A 16,811-nucleotide genomic window follows, 5' to 3' on the forward strand; every position below is an offset into this window, starting at 1 on the left:
CCAAGGATCTGACTTTCACTGAGAAGGCTGTGGGGGCCCAGAACCATAGCTGGAGACCTGGCTCAGTGTATAAAACCTCTGCTGTATAGAGATATCAGCCCATCACCCTTATTCCCCTATTGCTTCTGAGAGCTCTCCCACCCCAATATGGGGCCTGGGTGGATGTGACCATCAGGCCTGACCAGCCCACATTAGAGGCTATTCTTGGGCTGCCTGCCAGAGAGTTGGTTCCAGCATGGGACAGGCCTCAAGCTCACAGGTCAGCCAGGTGGTGGCCTGAGCTTTGGGCCGGGTGTCAATGTCGCTATCACCTGTGGACCCTCAAAGACCCAGACCCCCAGCCAGAAGCAGGAGGCAGCTTTGAATGGGGTCACAGGGTCAGGATGAATACCCCAGCCCCCAGCCCTGTGCCTTTGAAAAGGAGGCCGAAAAGCCAACAGAAGAAAGGCGAGGAGGAGGAAGTGCTTTGTAGTAGGTAAAAGCCCCTGAGAATGGGGCGCTGGCCTGGGATCCAGTTTCCTGTTTATGTCTGGGCACCTTAGCTCCAGGTTTAAATATGTCAACTATCTGCTGGCCGATGGCTGCAGGTGTGTGCGCTACTGCAAAGGCAGGGGTGGCCCCAAATGCATTCCTGAATCTGTCCCCCCTGGGAGATGAGCAGAGAGAGAGAATAACTCAGGGTTAACCCTTCTTCGGCCATCTAGAAGGCTGTTGCTCTTTCAGTCTGGTCAGCTGGGTGTGGGCCCCAGGGGACCAGGGGACCTAGTGCTGATGTTGGCTGTCTCTGACCTAAGATTGCAAATTGCAGTTTGGGGTTCTCTGCTGCAAGATGTGGGGGCTGCTCTCAGTCGGATCCAGGGCACAAGGTGTGAAGGAGAGTCAGGACCTCTCCAGGGCAACCCTGGATCTTGATCTCGCAGGATGTCACATCACTTTTGAAAATGGGGCAGGGGGGTGTTTTAGGCACCATGGTTCACAATACTGTCTATGGTGTGGTTTGGTGCATTACACATATTCTAGCTCCCACCCACCCTCCACCAGTGTGTTTCCCCCTACCTGTCCCAGAGACTTTTAAAGTTTTAAAATAAAACCCTTTATGGTTTATTATTAGTTTGCTGTGTAGACCCATCTTGTATATCTATGGGGGTGGGCGTGAAGAGGGGTCATGAGTGGAAGAGGTTTCAGATACCCCCTTAGATGCTTGTGCCATGAGGGGAGGCCAGTCCTCAGCAGGGACGGATCTTCCCAGTTCTGGAGTTCAAGGAAGGCACCGTCTGCCAGGGTTGATAAATGATTTCAGCTGCTTCTCTGGGGCTGGCAGTCTCCACCCTCCACCCTCCGAAGCTCTAGGGGCATACACCCCTTCCCTCCAGGCCTCAGACTGATCTGAGCAGGAGATAACATAGGAACTCCCAGAGAGTTCTGCCACTAGCTCCCAGCTACCCTGAGTCACATCTGATTCCCCAGCACAGCACAGCCCCCCATGTGAAGAAAAATCGGAGAGGTGACCTGTGGGGGGTCTCCACCCCAGCCTGCCCCTTCCCCTTGCCTAGTGGCGAGAACCTGCCCCCATGATCACAACACATGAGACACGAGAAGGTTCTCTATGAGTCTGTTTAGTTGTGCTTGTGGAGGAAGAGGTGGGGCTAGGAGCCCTGGACTGTGGGCCACCTTAATCCGTCACCAAGACCAAAGTTTTGGGGGCAATTTAGAAAATAGCTTCCATGGGCTAGAGCAATAGTACATCTGGGAGAGAGTTTGCCTTGCATGTGGCTGACCCGGGTTCAATCTCATATGGTTCCTGAGCCTGCCAGGAATAATTTCTGAGTACAGACCCAAGAGTAATCCCTGAATGCTGCGGGACATGCCCCCCAAAAAAGAAATGAAATTTTTTTTCTGGTGTCCAAGACACCTTCTTTGCCCCACTCCAGGGAACTTGCTGAGCTGGTTCCCCTGAGTTGCCCATCATGGACTTGCCCCTGCCTCTTGGTCCCCAAGCCCAGAGCTGCCTGTTTCCTGGTTAGGTACCTGCATTTGGGGACTTGTGGGGAGGGCCTCATCAGAGCCCTGCCTACGGTGCCAGAAGCTTAGGCCTGTCCTGACTACCTGCAGGACCCCTGGGACGCTACCCAAGCCTCGTCCCCTGTCCCTGTTCCCTGCCTCTGCAGATGGCGTCACCAGCCACCCCAGCTCTGGAGCTAGAATTAGGAGTCATCCAACACACAGTCATTCTCAACACCTCCCTCTCACCTCCCCACGGAATTGGTCATCAACTCCCATGGGTTTCGCCCGAGAAGGATCCCCAGGCACGCAGCTCAGCCCCCACTGGCAGCATCAGCATCCTGGGGCACAACCTGGTATTCATGGATCCCCTCCACCCTCCAGTCCACACTGCACCCACCAACACCAGAGAGATCTTTCTAGAATAGACTGGATCGCTCAGAATCCTCCCTTCAGATCACCTTCGGATAAAATGCTGACACTTCTATGTGGCCTCCCTGTTCCACATCCTTCCACATTCCCAGTTCGGCCCACACCAAGCCAGTCCCTGCTGACCAGCTCCAGCCTTTCCCTTCCCCTACTCTTTGCTAAAAATCCCCATTTCCCTCTGGGCCTGCTCCCACCACCTCCTCCTTCTCTGAGAAGCCCTCCTTCCTTTCTCTTCCACTAATAAATTATAACTCGGCCTCCCAGCAGTTTCCATTGGCGTTTATCTGCTCTGGTAATCACTTCCCTAGACTTGGAGCTTCTGGAGGGCACTAGTTGGTCTTGTCCATCTCTGGAGGCCCAGCCTTGTTATGTTAGCCAGAATAATTTGCCCAGTTCAGGACTGATTGAGTTGAAATGACAGAAAAGACTGTGAATGCCAGCTCTGTTCCCAGGCCCCTGTTCCTATGGCCTCACCATCCCCCAGTCCACCCCCAGCCTTCTCCCTTTCTACTTCTCCCCAAGTCTCCCTCCTACCTGCTGCCCTCAGCACAGTGGGGAGTCAGGCTGGGGTGCTATCTGGGTCCGTGACAGCCACTAGAGGAGAGTGAGACCCTGGTCTTTCCTCAGGCCAGAGAGTTCACCAAGCAGGCCGTGGCCCTGGTTGGTGTCCTCCGCCGCGGTGGTGAGCAGCCTCGGATTTTAATGCGGGCCTTAGTGCTTCAGTGAAAGCCGGCATGGGAAGTTGCTAATAATGGCACTAAAATAAAATATGCTACATCTGTTATGGGTAGCAGAACAAAATTAGCTGCTCACACCTCTGACATCCAAGATGTCTTAACTTAAAATACTCCTTGGCTTACTTTACATCATTTACTGATTATATTTAAAAGAAATACAATTTTGCAATTACTGTTCTTCCAGCGTGATATCTATGCATCATTTTCCTTTTATGTTTATATATTTCTCCTTCATTAGTGCAGTCTGAAGGGTGATTAGGATTCTTCAAACATTTTACAGAGGTTAAACGTTGATTAAGATTTAATTATTACTGTAAATAGCTTGCAATGACATATGGTGCAAAAGCCTGACATATGTGCATTTGAATAAATGAAGTGCTATTTCCCAGGATGCCTCAGTAGCTGTTTAACAGCTTTCCCGAAGGGTTATGTTACACCTCATGCTAAGATTGCTGGGATGTTATATTTTGTTGGTTTTTGCAGCTGAAAGCTAAGAACAGTTTTCCAGTTTTTTAAAAACATTGAATATTTTAAATACCTAAATTGTTTTGCACAAATTTTTGCTAATTTGTCTAACTAGGTTAAACATTTTCAAAAGCATTTAGATTTTTAAGCGTGGGCGCTGTGTATTGTGTCAGTGGCGGCATAGGGACGAAGGGAACAGTAGGGTGGAGGGGGCTTGGAGGCCGCAGGGGCGGGGAGGAAGGAGGTGGTTTGAGAAGAGGGGGTGGGGAGGAGTCTGGAGCCCTGAATCTTGCTCTGGTCTCTTTGGCCTTCTTGAGTAGCTTCAGCATGAGTATTAGGGACCCAGGACCATAGCAGAAGTATGTTCCCACTTCTAGGTTCTCACCAGACCCCAACACTCTTCCATGTCCAGTTTCCCTTTGTCTGTCCTTGTGATGTTCAACTGGGCAGCCCTGGGGTCTGTGAGGGTGAGGTCTGTCTCTGGTACCTTCTCCCCACTCTCCAGCTTGCCCTTGCTTTGACACCCAGCAGGTGCCAGGAAGCAAGATCAGTGGAGCTGAAAAGCAAGGCGCCTGGAGTCCCCCCCACCCCACCCCCCAGGTTATATCTGGCTACTTGCTCCTCCTGGCAGCTGCCCCTCACAACCAGCTGCCTAGAATTGCAGACTAACATCTGGGCTGCTGTGGAACCTACAGGACACCTCTGCCCAGTGCCTCTTACCCTTTCCTTTCCTCTGGGGTGCTCGACAGTTCTGTACACCCACTATATTCCTTAAGGTCCACCCAATTGGGCCAGTGACCTGCTATGGAAATGAGTGATCACACACCTCAGAGTTGGAAAGAGGGGGGGTCAGCTCCAAGCCAGTGGTGTAGTAAAGCACCTGCCTTATATGTATGAAACTTGGATCCCCAGCATTGCACAAAATGAAAACCCTGGGCTGGAGAGATGGTGCAATGGATATCATGCTTACACGAGGCTGCCTCTAGTTCAGACTCTGGCACTCCCTAGATTCTCCCGAGCCCCACCAGGAGTGATCCTTGAGTGGAGAACCAGGAAGTTTTTCATTGAAGATAGCTTGAGGTAGACTCCAAAGAAACCAACCAAAAGGTACTGAAAACCCCACAAAACTCAGGTGATCCAGCATGTGCTATCATAAGAACTGGGAGTGTTCCCAGAGCTGTGACATACCCAGCTGAAGGAGGGACAATGAAGGAGCCTGGAGAGGAGTCAGTGATGGAGAAAGCCATTATAAGGTATAAGGGGCCGGAGCAATAGTATAGCAGGTAGGGTGTTTGCCTTGCACATGGCCAACCCGGTTTCAATCCCTGGCAACTCATATGGTCCCCCAAGCTTGCCAGGAGCTTGCCTCTGAGTGCAGAGTCAGGAGTAACCCCTGAGTGTCTCTTGGTATGCCCCCCCCAATAATAAAAAAAAGGGAGGAAGGAAAGTGATTTCCTTCCCAATAATAAAAAAAAGGGAGGATGGATTGGAGTGATGAGACAGGACAGGAGGGAAGGAAAGAGATGCCAAAATCCATCGAGATTCTAGAGAGTCATGTGGAGCCTGCTTGGGGCAGAACCAGGGGTGGGTTTATCTCTATCTGAGACCTGTTGGATTCAACAACCTTTCTATGAGGCAGCTGTGGCCTGTAGCTCCAAGATCTGAAGACTCCACAGAGGCAGGTGTCATCAGGAAAGGGGCCATGTAGAATTACAGCCCTTAGGATGGACTTGGATGGTGGTAGACACATAGAGGTGCCTTTTTCTGCCATCCCAGGCCACGTGGCTCTGCAACCCCTTCAGCCGTCGGGTATCTGGGTCCAGGAAAGCGGCGGGTAGAAATCTCACTCACAAGCAGGCTTCAGGAAGTATCAGCTTTATTCATGCCCTATCCACCACATGTGTGGTCAATCTTAACCATTTACGCATGCTATCCTTAGCTCGCCCTGCGTCTTAGCCTTTTCCATCCATGTTTCCTCCTCTTACCTCTCCGTGCTGGCAAAGGCCCTAATCCCTTCAGTCAAAGGCCTATTCTAACCTTCCTAATACCCCTCCCAGGAATAGGCGGGTCTTGCAGGTAGTTACATGTAAATTCGGGGAGGAGTCACAGGGTCACACAAGGTATGCTGGGAAAAGATGGAGTAGCTTTATGGATCTGATAGATGTCACAAAGAAGGACATCAATAGCCTGAGGGGAAAGATTCTTTTGGTGGAGTGAGAACAGAGTATGACTTTACTGCTGGGAAAGACAGTGGGATAAAGGAATACTACACAGCTCTAAGAAAAGATGTGAGCATGTAGTATAGACAGATTAGAGGGCATCCTGTTAAGTGAACTAAGACTAAAGGAGGACAAATACAGGTGATTTCTCATCTGTGGACTTCAGAGAGATGAAACAAGGGAGTGGCAGGTTAGAAGGGTGACAAACCCTCAGCCTTGGATTTCGGAACTCATGAACAAGCAGAGGGAGAGAAAAGGAGAAGAATAAAAGTGTGAACTCTGGTGATACAAGGACAGTGAGGCACTTGGGTGCTAGGGGGTACAATAACTTTGGGGGATTTTTTGGGGAGAGAAAGTGGTTCGTGAACCATACCTATGAGAGTGCTCAGGAGTTAATCCTGATTCTGTGACCAGGGATTGCTTCTGCTGGTGTGGGACAGAACTAAAGTTGTCCCCATGAGCACATAAACCCCATAGAAACTCTCTCCTGCCCCTTGGGCACAGCTACTGCATCACATCAAGACCATAAACTTTGAGATTATAACCATGTTACCTGAGCTGTCTTTTAAAACCATAGAGAAAAACCAGTGCAAGGTGAGGAGGAGTTGACAGGGGCATGTATAACATAGTGTCTTAAAGAAACTTGTTGCATGTTGGGAGAGACCAGACTCCTGAGCTGGCTAGAAAGTTGAGTCGGAATTTCATCTCACTTGAGGCCTTACACAGAAGAGGTGGAAGAGAATGCCCATCTGTAAGTGGCATCTAGAAAGTAGAAGGGATATAGCCCCACAGAGGTTAGATATGCCCTACCTGGAGAGAGATTGCTACGACAGGGGAAGGGGCTGGTATGAGCCCAGGTAGGTTGTAAATGTGATGATAGGGAGCTTTGCATGCCTTCTGGTCTGGAAGTCTCTGGCATGCTCAGGATAAATGGACTGGGAGTACAGGGAAGCTGTGGCGAAGGGAGGGCACTGATCAGCCACTTGGCTATCTCTGGAGAGGCTTGTGGCCTCTTACAGTGACATCTGGCCAAAGTCTGTGCCAGGGATCCACATTGTGTCTGTGATGGTCAGTTTCAGTGAAGGCAGAGGGCTGTGGGTACCTGTATGAGAGAGGCACTAAGGGTTGACCCCTAGATCCCAGTTGGAGGGAGGAAGTGGACAGAATTGATGGGGCCTGAGGTCCCTGTGCTTTGAGCATGGATGGTGAGACAAGACTCCGGGGACCCGGAGTACAGGGTGTGGAATGAAGGAGTCCAGTGAAGTCCTGCGTGGTTACTGTCTAGGGTATAGATAGACGAAGTCCTTGTTGATGAGGGAGTTGCAGAACTCAGAATCCAGCACATAGAGGCATCACCCCACCCACATGGATGGACTGTGACAGGAAGACCTCAGACCTGTGACAGGGAGAAGCCGTGTCAGGATGGATCAGCAGGTGACACATTGACTGTGAGCAGGAGGGTTGTCCCCACCACGACTCACCTCTCCTCTGCCCCCGCTCTCTCCACAGATTGAAACATCCCAGTTAGAGCCTGAGATCGCCCGGGCCACCAGCAGTCGGACCGTGGTTTACAACAAGGGGCTGTGAGTGGTGGCAGCGGCCCAGGGATCAAGCAGGGATGAGGCAAGAGTCTCCTGGGCTGCACCCATGGGAAGCTAGGAGCAGACACCTCCGGGCTTCCTGGGGCCACTGACTGCAGGGGTAGGGAAACTAACCTATTCACAAGTTAACATAAGGGAGAGGACTTCTGGCGTGTTTCCTAGACAAAAATAATAATCAAATGCATTTCTGGGCCTTACCTGGGGTGGTCAGACCTCTCCTCAGCACAATTACTTGGAAAGCTGAAAACCTGTAGAGTGCTCACAGGGTAGAACTAGCATTCTTTTATACTTTGGTTTCTTTTTTATTTTTATTTTTTTATCAGAAGCACGTCTGAGACGTGGCTGTGGTGCCCTGATGTGGCAGTGGCCGGGTTGGGTTCAGATGTTCCTGGGGCTCCCTGGGGTTCCTGGACCAGGAGGGGAGACAAGGGGTGGGGTGGTGGCTGTTCTTCACAGGATGACCCAGCTGTGACTAAGCCCTTTGGAGGTGGCCTGGGAATTGGAGCACTGGAGGTGTCTGAAGATTCTATGGCAGCTGGCTCTGAGCATGGCTGGCCTTAATTCACACCCCATTCGAAGAGCAAGTCCCTTATCAAGAAGCACAGCCGTGTGTGGGACTGGGGGCATCCTGCATGCAATCCTGTTTGATCTGACGCCCCTGAAAAGATCTGCTCTCCAAGCAGAAAACTCCAAAAGGAAATCATGTTTGCTGAGAATGGAGGTTTCCATATTCTATAGGAAGAATGGTCTTTGCTGGACAGAATGGACCCTGTGAGCACATAGGCCATGTGTCCCCAGAAGAGGAGGAAGAGAAGCCCATCTGGAAGTGGCATCTGGGAAGCAGAAGGGATATAGCCCCACATGGGACAACACAGGGGCTCCTCAACACAGGAACAGGAATCCAGTTCCCCACACAGGCTGTGTGACATGGATGCACTGAGTCCCTCCCTGGGGCTGAGCTCTGTGCCCAGAACTGGGGAGCTGGACCCAGAAGCTCCTAGCTGCTCTTCCTTCACCTGTCCCACTCAACTTCACTCAATGCTGGTCATCCCAGTGGGCTGGGAACAGTGGACTGGGGAACAGTAGAACAGTGGGCTGGGGTCAAGACAGCCCTGTGGGAACAGTCAGTGGGCCTGACAGCCTGGCTCTGGATTCTTCTGGTTCCCATGTGCAGCAGCAGTATTTGGCCATGGCCAGATTGGGGCGTTTTGAAGGTGGAGGCTCTCCACTGGACCTGAGTGTCTGTCTGTCTGTCTCCTGGAGGGATTCATCTCTCATGGAAGGAGTGCTCAGAGCCCCAGTGACCCAGGTGATCCCCCTACCCCCTGGGTGAGCTCTACAGGGTACTCCCAGGAGGATCTCCTACCCTTACCCCTGCCCATCAGGAATGAAAGAAGGAAGCAGAGCCCAGCAGGGAGTGACAGAAACTTTATGAGGCAATCCCTTTATAATGTAAGGAGGGTTTGTCAGGGTGCTCTGAAAAGTTGGGGGCTGGGTCCCCTCCACTCCGAGTTTACCCTACTCCTCCTTTCCCAGGTCACATACCTGTGCACTTTACTTTGGGGTGAAAACTACTGAGCCCAGCCCCACTCCCCACCCTGGAGAAGCCTGGCAGAGGTGGGGAGGGTCTGTGACCCCCACCCTACCCTCAGCATCTTGTTAGCTCTTATTTGATGTCCCTAATAGAAATAGAGGTGAGTTAAGGAGACTTCCAAAGGGGCAAAGGCCCCATCCATGCCAGGGTACGTGAGCAAGTGTCAGTGAGGACAAACTCTAGCGGCGCCTGCCTGCCACTCTATAGGGGTTAGAGAAGCTAATTGGGGTAAGGCTGGTCTGGTCCCATAGAGCTGCAGACACACCACTCAGGCTCAGTGATGTCCCCATTTCCAGGTAAGATTGTGAAGGTCTGGGCCAACTGCTGGAGTTCATAGAGGGGGTGGGGGACCCAGGCCTGAATCCACTTTCTTCCAGAGTTGCCTGGTCTTCTGGCTGAGTCTCTACTGGGGAAACCAATGAGGACCAAAAACAAAGGACCCCAGAGAGAGCAGGAAGGGCCCAGGGGAGTCTGCATAGGTTCCACACCAGAGGGCTTTGTGGTGTCCTTTTAACCTCAGAAAAGTCTCCATCTCTGTGATTTACGTAATACTAATGCACTGTGGGTAATAAATGATGGATGTAAAGCATCAAGATGTGGCTTTGTGAGTTGAGTTGGGAGTAGAGACCATGAAAATGGAAGACTCTTAAGGACACTGTGCACCTCATGGATAAGACTCAGGGGGACCTGAAGAGAAAGGAGAGAAGAGCCAATGAGGGCAGAAAGCTGGGTCAATAGGTGAACTGACACTCTCTTGGGGCCAGTGAGATAGCATAGCAAGTACACTTGCTTTGCACATAGCTTCGATCCCTAGCACCTCATACAGTCTCCTGAACACCATAAGGAATGGTCCCTAAGCACAGAGCCAGATGTGATCCAAGAACAAAACAAAGACATATTTTTTAAATAATGTTTTTTCTTTTTTTTTTTTTTTTTTTTTTGGTTTTTGGGCCACACCCGGTAACGCTCAGGGGTTACTCCTGGCTATGCGCTCAGAAGTCGCTCCTGGCTTGGGGGACCATATGGGACGCCGGGGGATCGAACCGCGGTCCGTCTCCTAGGCTAGCGCAGGTAAGGCAGGCACCTTACCTCCAGCGCCACCGCCCGGCCCCTAAATAATGTTTTTTCCTGTGACCAGAGAGATTGTCCAGGGGTTAAGGCACCTGATCCCAATTCAAATCCTCAGCATCATGTATAGTCCACAGAGCACCTCCTGGGTTGCTTCTGAGCACAGAGCCAGCACTGCTATGTGTGACCCCAGAAACCAAATAAAATCCTTACAGTGATGGCTAACCTTTTTGAGCCTGAGTGCCCAAACTGACGCATAATGCCCAGTCCTCCCAATGGCCAGTCAGGCCCTGTTGCCAGATGTGCTGCAAAGCAGACACCAGCATACTTGCCTCCCACTGCACCGCATATCTTTTTTTTTATTGGTTTTTGGTTTTTGGGTCACACCCGGCAGCACTCAGGGGTTGTTCCTGGCTCTACACTCAGAAATCACTCCTGGCAGGCTCGGGGGACCATATGGGATGCCAGGATTCGAACCACCGCCCTTCTACTTGCAAGGCAAATACTTTATCTCCATGCTATCTCTCTGGCCCCTTGCATCAAATATCTTAATTGCAGACCCTTTCCCGCTGTCCAGCTGCAAGGCCTTTGTGTGTCACCACTGGCACGCGTGCCATAGGTTCGCCATCAAGAATAGCTGCTGAGAGTTCAATAGGACCCAATTCAACTGCCTTGAGAGAAGGAATTCTGGGAGCTTCTCTCTTAGAAAATTAGGGTGGGGAGGCCATTCCTGGTGTGCACTGCAAATGCCCTGCTAGCCCTGGCCCTCAGCCCTGCCTCTGTGCTTCCTGTGAGCTCTGCCCTCTCCTCCAGGCAGTCCCCTTGAGTTCCCACCTGCCCCGTTCTCTATGACTTTCCAACAGCTTCTACATCAGCAGTGATTAGGGGTGGAGAGTGGGGGTGCTCCTATGCAGAGAGAAGCTGTCAGGTACAGGTGAACCACATTCCACCCCAACTGGACCCAGCCTGAACCCCCTTTATTTCCACACCTCCTTAGTCTGGGGCTTTCTCTGGCAGAGCCTGTGAGTCCTGAAGAATCAAAAGTCAATGGTAGGGCTAGAGTAGATACTTTGCACGCAGGAGATCCAGGTTCAATCCCTCGCACTGTCTGGGCTCACAGCTGGGGTTAGCCCATGAGCACCACCAGGTATGGTCACAAAGCAAAACAAGACACAGCCACCTCTCTCGATGAACAGCCCTGCAGAATGGAGGTAGGGAACACCCAGACCCTCTTTTAAGGCCTCCCTGTGTCAGAGGCTCCTGGCCCCTCTCCTGGGTGTTGCACCTTCTAGTGGAGATGGGGGAGGAGCTGTTCTCCAACTGGTGCCTCTGGGGCAGGAGCTTCTGTTCTCTAGGGAATATCTTTGCTAAGAGTCCCCCAACCACAGCCCCCGATCAGCGCCAGCGGAAATCCTTCACTCTCCGCACAGACACAAATCCGTCCCGGGAGTTGTTTGTTGTTTTTAGCTGGATTGGGGGCTCAGCTCCTGTCCAGCCCAGATCACTGACACTCCGGAATGTTGCCTTCCAGCCCTCCAGTTCCACCCACTGGTCCCCAGATCCACTCCCCCTCCCTTCCTGCCCCTGCTTCTTCAGGGGTTTAGAAGAGTTAGAACACTTTGGGGTGAGACAGTGATCGGACTCTCTCAAAGCCCGTGGATCCTGGCCTCCTTTTCAGAAGGGAGCATCCCGTGGTCACTGAGGAGCCCCCAAAGAGGGGCATTCTCAACCACAAGTGTAAGAGCTAAAACCGTTCCTGGTCCCTAGATCTCTCCCAAAGTCATACTCTCACTCCAGGACAGCTATGCCCAAGGCTGCAAGCCTGGTTCTTTCTCAACAGGGAAACTTCAACTGGATTGGTCATCTGGGGTCTCTCTCAACCCAAGCCCTGGTCCTGTGGATAAGAGGAAAGAGGTAAGGAGGAAGTGAAGGAGCCCCCATACCACACACTGGGAGGAAGAGAAGTGAAGAGTTGGACAGCCAGGGAGCTACTTGAAGACCCAAAGCAACTCCAGTGAGGAAGGAATGGAAACAAGATGCCCCACTCTGCCACTCCACTTGTGAGGGAAATGCCATTCATGGCAGGGGGTGAGTGAAGAAGCTCAGGGCTGTAGGATTGAGCAGGGATAGGCTCTAGGAGGGTATAAACCAACAGCTGCTGAACTTAGGTAGGAACCACAGCAGGATCTCTGCTCTCAGCGGGGAAGTGAGTTCATCCTGCAATGCAGGGGAAGGCCCAGTGCACAGAAGCAAACCGAGGGAGATCAGCTCAGGGGCTGCAGAGGACACAAGCCTAGGGAAGCTGGGAAGGAAGTAAAAACATTGAGGACAGCTTAGCTCCTGGGATGACAGTGGCCAAGAGGATTCCAGGACAGCCCTGGGTTTCTTGGCATGGGTGAGGGAAGACATTGGTCTCTTCCAACTAAAGAGAAGTTCAACTACAGGAGTGCAACTTTGGATTTGCAAAAGGGGGGTGCATTCTGTGTCCAGAATTCTTAGAGGTTCCTGGGGAAAAAAAAAAAACAAGCCAAGATGGCAATAGCCAGTGGGTGTGAGCTCAGGCAAGAGGTACTGGAGTTGTAGGTGGGCCTGTGATGGCCATGCAGCTTTGACAAGAGAAGCAACAGAGGAATCACTCAGGGAAGTCTGAGCAGGGAGACAGGAGGCCCTGCTACCTGGGCAGAGACAGGAGGTGAGGAAGGAGACCCTGCCATAGAAAAGCATTTTTATCTCACTTCTGTTACCCCAAATTCATATTCTATGGGGCCTGACAGATAGTACAGTAGGTAGGGTGTCTGTCTTGCATGTGGCCAATTCAGGTTTTATAATCTGCATACCATATGGCCCCTGAGCCTGCCAGGTGTGACCCCCTAACCACATAGCCAGAAGCCCCATCCCCTATCAGTTACTCCAATAGCACGGTGCCAAGGGTGGCTGTAAAACAGCAAATTCATATGCTGAAGCCATAACCCCCAGGTTCCTCTCTCAGTATGTGACTGAACACAGGGACTTTGGAGAGGTGATTAATGTCAGTGAGGTCATTAGTTTAGGTCCCAGCCCACTCTGACTAATGTTTTCATAAGAAGAGGATTTTGAAGGGGACTAAAGAGAAAGGGCAGGGGCTTAGTCCCTTGCTTTGCACACAGCTTACCAAGGATTGCTCCTCAGCATTGTATCTGGTACCCCAAGCCCTGGTTGGGGTTACTCCTGAGCACAGAGATAGATATAGTCCCTGATGTGACACAAATCCTGCCCTGCTCCCTCCCCACCCAAAAAGAAGAGGTTTAGATGCAGAGACAGGGAGAGCACCCCCTGTGAATATGAAGCAGCCAACTGAGCCAAGACAGAGACTTCAAGAAACAAATCCTGCTGACACGTGAACTTCCAGCCATTGGGACTGTTGTTCCAGCCATCCAGTCTGTGGCACTTGTGGCAGACCTAGAAAACAGGTGCAAGAGGCAAGAGGAAGATGACAGGATGTACAAAGAGAATGCTTCCAACAGGAAGGATTATCCCTGAATGTAATAGAATCTGAGAGGTGACGAGAGACAGACAAAGGAAGGCCAAGATATGTCTCCTGGAAAGCTTCGAGAGAATGATCTCAGCAGAGACAAAAGCCAGTGTCCCATAGGCTAAGTCATTAGACATAGCCTGAGGAACAGTGGAGAGAACTCATCAAAGAAATGAGGCTGTGAGCAGGCTGGATTTGTAGCTTAGCAGTAGAGGACTTGCTTGCCCTGAACATGGGAGGCCCTGAGTTTGATCTGAGTTTGCATCAAAAAGAAAGTAAAAGAAAGGAGCGATTTGGTAGCAAGTTGGGTAGAGAAATGGGGGACAATGGCTACAACCTAGTGCAGGGCTTTTCCCTTTAGGAAAAAGATTCTTGTTGTAACTCAAAGAATTGTCAAAGAGACTGTAAAGGCAGGGAAGAGGAAGAACCGTCCAGGAGTAAAGTTCCACGGTGGTCTGAAGAAAACTTTGGCCAGAGTGTCACAGTAGTAGCAAGAGGCTGGTGGAGCAGCTGAATGGATGCAGGCCATGGGGGGTTGGGGGAGCAGGGTGGAGGGTGAAAGGCTGGTTTCCTTCAGCTGTTCTCCATTCTTCTCTCCACTCTCTCCATTCTCTGTCCCTACCACCAACCAGCACATTCGCCTGGTATGTCTCCACATGCTCAGCCACAAGGGCAGACAGGAGACAGATCAGGGGTTCAGGTTCACCTTCGATTGTGTCAGACAGACAAGCAGTTTAAAGAACAGTGGGACACAGGGCCATGGGGAGAGAGAACAGAGCAGCTGTGAGGTCGGAGCAGGGATGTGGAGGAAGGCAAGTGAGTGAACGGGAAGGAGCGGTGGAGAGGAAAGCACATCTGAATGTAAGATTATAGAGAAGGCGCAATTCTGGGCTCTGATAAGCTCTGAGAGCAGGTGGTGTTGGGGAGAGTAGGGAACAGGAGGGTGGGGTGATGGGTGGATTGCTTATCCAAGGAGACCCCAGGTGATGGGGAGACAGGAAGACCATGAACTGAGGAGTCACAGCCTTTGACAAATGGGACATGGAGCCAACCTGGGTCCACAGGCACTGCTGACACACACACACAGTCACACCCACCACACACACACACACACACACACACACACACACACACACCCCTCCTAGATCCTCCCAGACACCCTCACATGCACTCACCCTCACACACCCCAGACAGCAGATGGGGCGCCCGGGTAATTGGTTAAACCTGTTCCCGATGTCTGGCTCCGCATTGGCAGCGCTCGTCTGACAGGAAAGCTGGCTGGGCCTGCACAGCTCAGCCTGCTGGCCGCCCCCCTCCCACCCCCCAGCATAGCTACCCTGGAGTAGGGGTTCCAAGAGAAGCTGGTGGGGCCCAGGACTGGCTGCCTCCTGGGCTGAAGCCCAGCTCACTTGGCATGGGTCCGGCAAGACCCCAGGGAAGTCACCGACCACAACACCAGTGAGGAGATAGATGGTGGTGTCACCAAGTAGGGAGATGTGAGCCAGGCTGCTGCAGGGGCTGGGCGTGGGGAGAAGCACCCCAAGGGCCTTCAAGCTACAAGGGCAAAAAGATGCTGAAGATGGTCCGTGGCCGGCAGGTCCTGGACTCAAGCCAGGAGAGTTAAGATCTGCTCTTCTGCACTCCTACACCAACCAGGTGCTACGTGGGTTTCTCACAGGTGCTCAGCAATACTTTATCTTCTGCCACATGGCAGGTTCTGGGGACCCACCAGTGATGGGAAATGACCAGCCAGGTTCCCATGGGGAAGGCTGGGGCCCAACAGCTTCTAGTGGCCTATCCTGAGGCCCCTCTCAGTGGGAGAGGGAAGGGAGCATCCTTCTCCGGCTTCTTTTCCCCTTCCCGGCTGCATCTGTGTCTCTTCGAGAGACTCTTTGGTTTGTTCCCTGGAGAGGGCCCAAAAACTCCCAAATTAGCAAACCTGGCAAGCCCGCAGCTCAGAAAATAGTTCATCCTGATTCCATGTTTTTCAGGCTCACAGAAGCCTTTATTAATGAAGTCACAACACCAATATTTACCGTCTGCAGGGAGAGGCACAACATGGGGAGGGATGGGAGGGAAACGGGGACTCCCGCCCCGCCCCACACAGGCCTGGCCTTGGAAGATTGGCAGGTTCCTTGGGTCCTTTCCAGCCCTTTCTCTGGATGACAGGGTGTGCTCTGCTGGGATCCTCCTGCAACCCCTCCCCCACCAACAGCGAATCTTGAGGAAGAGCTTCCCCAGTCCTCTGTACCCACCAGAGCCCGGGGATGCTTCCTTTTCTCCCCCTCACCCCACTGGTTCCCCAAAGCCTATCCCACTGGCCCAGCAGCAGGGTTAGTGTGGGGGGTGGGGGTGAGTTTCTCTAGATGTGAGGAACACACTTAGCTGACTGGGGGTTGGGGGGAATGTAGGGCACTTGGATGAGACAAAGGCCCTTTGGTTTCTAGCACTGATGGGATCCAAGTGAGTAGCTGACAGTCCCAGCCTCTGGGCTTCTCCCAGAGAACCCCTGTAATGCTTCAGGTTGGGCCTTTGACCTCCCTCTGGAGACTTCACCCTCCGTCCAGTTCTGCGACCTTTCAGGCACTGAAAAGAGCATTAAGTGAAGGCACAGAGCAGGGTTCTGCTCACCCTGGACCAGGCTGACCTGATGGAGACTCAGTCATAGTGGGTCAGGAGGTACAGAGGGGAGGCCAAGGCAGGGAAATAAGTGGAGGCTTGGCAAGGGTGACAGCCTTCTATGGACTGTGGAAGAAGAGAATCCATGCCTTGACATTGCCGTGGGGAGGTCCCATCTTGACATTCACTCAGATCTCATCATGCCTGCCTCACTATGAGCCCCCACAATGGTTTCCTGAGAGATAAGGAGGCTTTTGCTGCTTCCTGTGGTGTGGTGGATGCTCTTAGAAATAGGTCTGACAGTGAGTCAGCCTGTGAAGAAGCTGAGGAGTGTGGAAGATTTTGACTGGGCAACTCAGCAGAGGTCAGTTGGAGGGGAGGCCTGAGGAAGCGAAGCCCAGCCCAGAACATGGGAGTGAATCCCAGGCAGAGGTATAGGGAAAGCAAGGCCTAGATCAAGGCTGCAAGTCATAGGTAGTGGGCTGAGCTCAGAGAAATAAGCAGGGTCTGAGTCAAGGGTAGCAGAATAAAGCTAGGGGAGCCACAAAGAAAAGGGTCAGAAAAATG

At 52.0% G+C, this 16,811-nt stretch overlaps 1 protein-coding gene and 1 long non-coding RNA gene across 3 annotated transcripts in view; both read left to right on the top strand.

The window, feature by feature from the left end:
- Window positions 1–9,639, top strand: part of SFXN5 (sideroflexin 5) — a 129,664-nt gene extending 120,025 nt beyond the window's left edge. For both annotated transcript variants that reach the window (XM_049785084.1, XM_049785086.1), the window contains one exon: window positions 7,361–9,639. In XM_049785084.1, the coding sequence (XP_049641041.1) occupies window positions 7,361–7,438 (78 nt within the window). In that variant the 3' untranslated portion in view covers window positions 7,439–9,639. The remainder of the gene's footprint in view (window positions 1–7,360) is intronic.
- On the top strand, window positions 1,880–3,184 carry LOC126024702 (uncharacterized). Its single transcript, XR_007500884.1, has 2 exons — window positions 1,880–2,044; window positions 2,084–3,184. It is a non-coding gene; the product is annotated as an uncharacterized LOC126024702 (long non-coding RNA).
- Window positions 9,640–16,811: the final 7,172 nt, after the last annotated feature.

Source organism: Suncus etruscus, chromosome 12 (genome assembly GCF_024139225.1).
Source record: "Suncus etruscus isolate mSunEtr1 chromosome 12, mSunEtr1.pri.cur, whole genome shotgun sequence".
NCBI classification, from domain to species: domain Eukaryota; kingdom Metazoa; phylum Chordata; class Mammalia; order Eulipotyphla; family Soricidae; genus Suncus; species Suncus etruscus.